The sequence below is a fragment of the Zingiber officinale genome, chromosome 10B (genome assembly GCF_018446385.1).
Source record: "Zingiber officinale cultivar Zhangliang chromosome 10B, Zo_v1.1, whole genome shotgun sequence".
NCBI lineage: Eukaryota > Viridiplantae > Streptophyta > Magnoliopsida > Zingiberales > Zingiberaceae > Zingiber > Zingiber officinale.
Window position 1 is genome coordinate 17,607,175 of NC_056005.1, and position 2,008 is coordinate 17,609,182.

At 39.5% G+C, this 2,008-nt stretch overlaps 1 protein-coding gene across 1 annotated transcript; it reads left to right on the forward strand.

Moving 5' to 3' along the window:
* The first annotated feature begins 1,138 nt into the window (after positions 1–1,138).
* On the forward strand, positions 1,139–1,597 carry LOC122028986. The gene has a single exon (XM_042587954.1). The coding sequence runs from the start codon at positions 1,139–1,141 to the stop codon at positions 1,595–1,597; it is 459 nt and encodes a 152-aa protein (XP_042443888.1).
* The last annotated feature ends 411 nt before the right edge of the window (positions 1,598–2,008 follow it).

The following is a 2,008-nucleotide window of genomic DNA, read 5'->3' on the forward strand; positions in this document are numbered from 1 at the left end:
GCTCTCAGTGCTCTCGTCAATTCGTCCCAGGCGTAATACGGAGAAGATAAATTACTGACTTATATATTATCGATTTAGGATATTTACAGACGGTTTTCAATTGACTGATCTCATAAACGCTTATGATAACCTTATATTCTCATCCAAAGGTAAGCAAATAAGTTTTTCATGATCTAAGTTTTAGTGGACAAACATTAATAGAATAGTTGTTAGAACTTATAAATGGCCATTTGAAAAAAAAATACAAAAGAGGATCGTCCAATAAGATATACGCTGTGCTCTTTCCCTAATTATTATATTGCTCAAATTATATTAAATTTATTCTTTATTTTTTATCATTTTAATTTTAAAATCTCTAAGTTCATACTGTTCTCATGCCTCCACATATTCGTAGAGTTGATTCATATAAAAATATTACTGTCAATAAACTTGGAGTCTAATTCTAAGTGATTGTCTATATAATTGACTTCCCTTTTAAATAGGTAGAAGATCATCTTGACGAGTCGTCGAACTGATGATTTTATCAATTGCAATGATACTTCTTCTCAAACTTATTATTTTTATTATTGTAAATACTTTTCTATAAGTATCGGGTCAGTTTTATCAATTGCAATGATACTTCTTCTCAAACTTATTATTTTTATTATTGTAAATATTTTTCTATAAGTACTGGAGCTTATCAACCGTCTAGAGGAAAAAAAGTAATTTTTTTCCAATAAAAATTCCAAAGTATATATTCCTCTCTGTTCCAACTCAAATTGTATATAATTTATTATCTTTATTTTATTTTTATGTTAATTTTAAAATCTTTACCTTCAAATTGCCTACTTCTTTAGATTTTTTTTTAAAGTTTATCATTTTTATTTACTGTAAAAAGATTTTAAAGTTTATTTCCGTAGAATGAAAAATTATAATGATTAATCAAAATATAGCTTCCTTGCGACCTCGCTAAAGTTTCCCCACAAAAGAATAATTCAATCTGTCTATTAATTATGGAAACATTCAATCTACCCAATAACTATAAGTAATTACAATTGAATGTAATAATATCGTTTTAGTTTTTCTTATTTCTTTTAAAAGATAAAACAATCCCTAATCCTTCAATCCAATCGCCTCTTTTTGAGCGACCGGCGGATCGATGGCAGATTATTCTCCTTCGTCCTCGTCGTCGGGGTTCTTCAACATCTGCGTGCTGCATTCGGTGGCGGCGGTGACGATAGGGGTGCTGATGATGTTCTACCTGGAGGCGGCGGCGGAGGTCGGGCACGGCCCGGAGACGGCGGCGAGGCTGCTGCAGGGGTCGAGCCCGCGCGACCAGATGTTGATCCACAACGCCGACTCCTTCTCCGGGCTGCTCCTCTGCGCCATGGGGCTGCTTCTCTTCATGGTGGCCTTCGTGGAGGATCGCGACTTCCAGGGTTTCTTCGCCAAGGGCTGCGTCATGCTCCACGCCGCCGTCGCGCTCTGGCGCCTCTCCTTCGAGCGGCGCGTCGACGATCTGGCCGCACACTGGCCGCGGCAGTTCGTCGGCGATTTACTCCTCGGGCTGTCGTGGGTCATCTTCCTCGCCCACTCTTGGAAGGAAAAGTACGACTGATTATTTCAAAATTGACTGATCGAGGGAGCGAGCATTGTGCATATGCTTGTTTGTTTATTTGAGTGGACGGATTCAAAAGGAAGAAAATATTATTTTATTTATTTCGTGAGGAAGGATGAATCGCTCATCTTTCGACCTTTTTTGTGTGTTTTTTATCCGTTCGGATTGAACGTGAAGTCTGTCTTTCCTCAACAACGCCATCCATGAGCACAGGTAGCACTGCTGGGCCCCACGGGATTATCCGAAGTGATTGGGGCGTAGAAGTTTGTCCAATGAGAATGTGGGACAGCAAGGACGTAAATCCCTTATCCCCGTGTCCCTCAGTCCACTGTGCTCGTAACCCCTTCGGCTACCATGATTAACCCCCCTCATGATCGCCTTGGACAAGGTCCACGAGAGCGCTAGGAATGA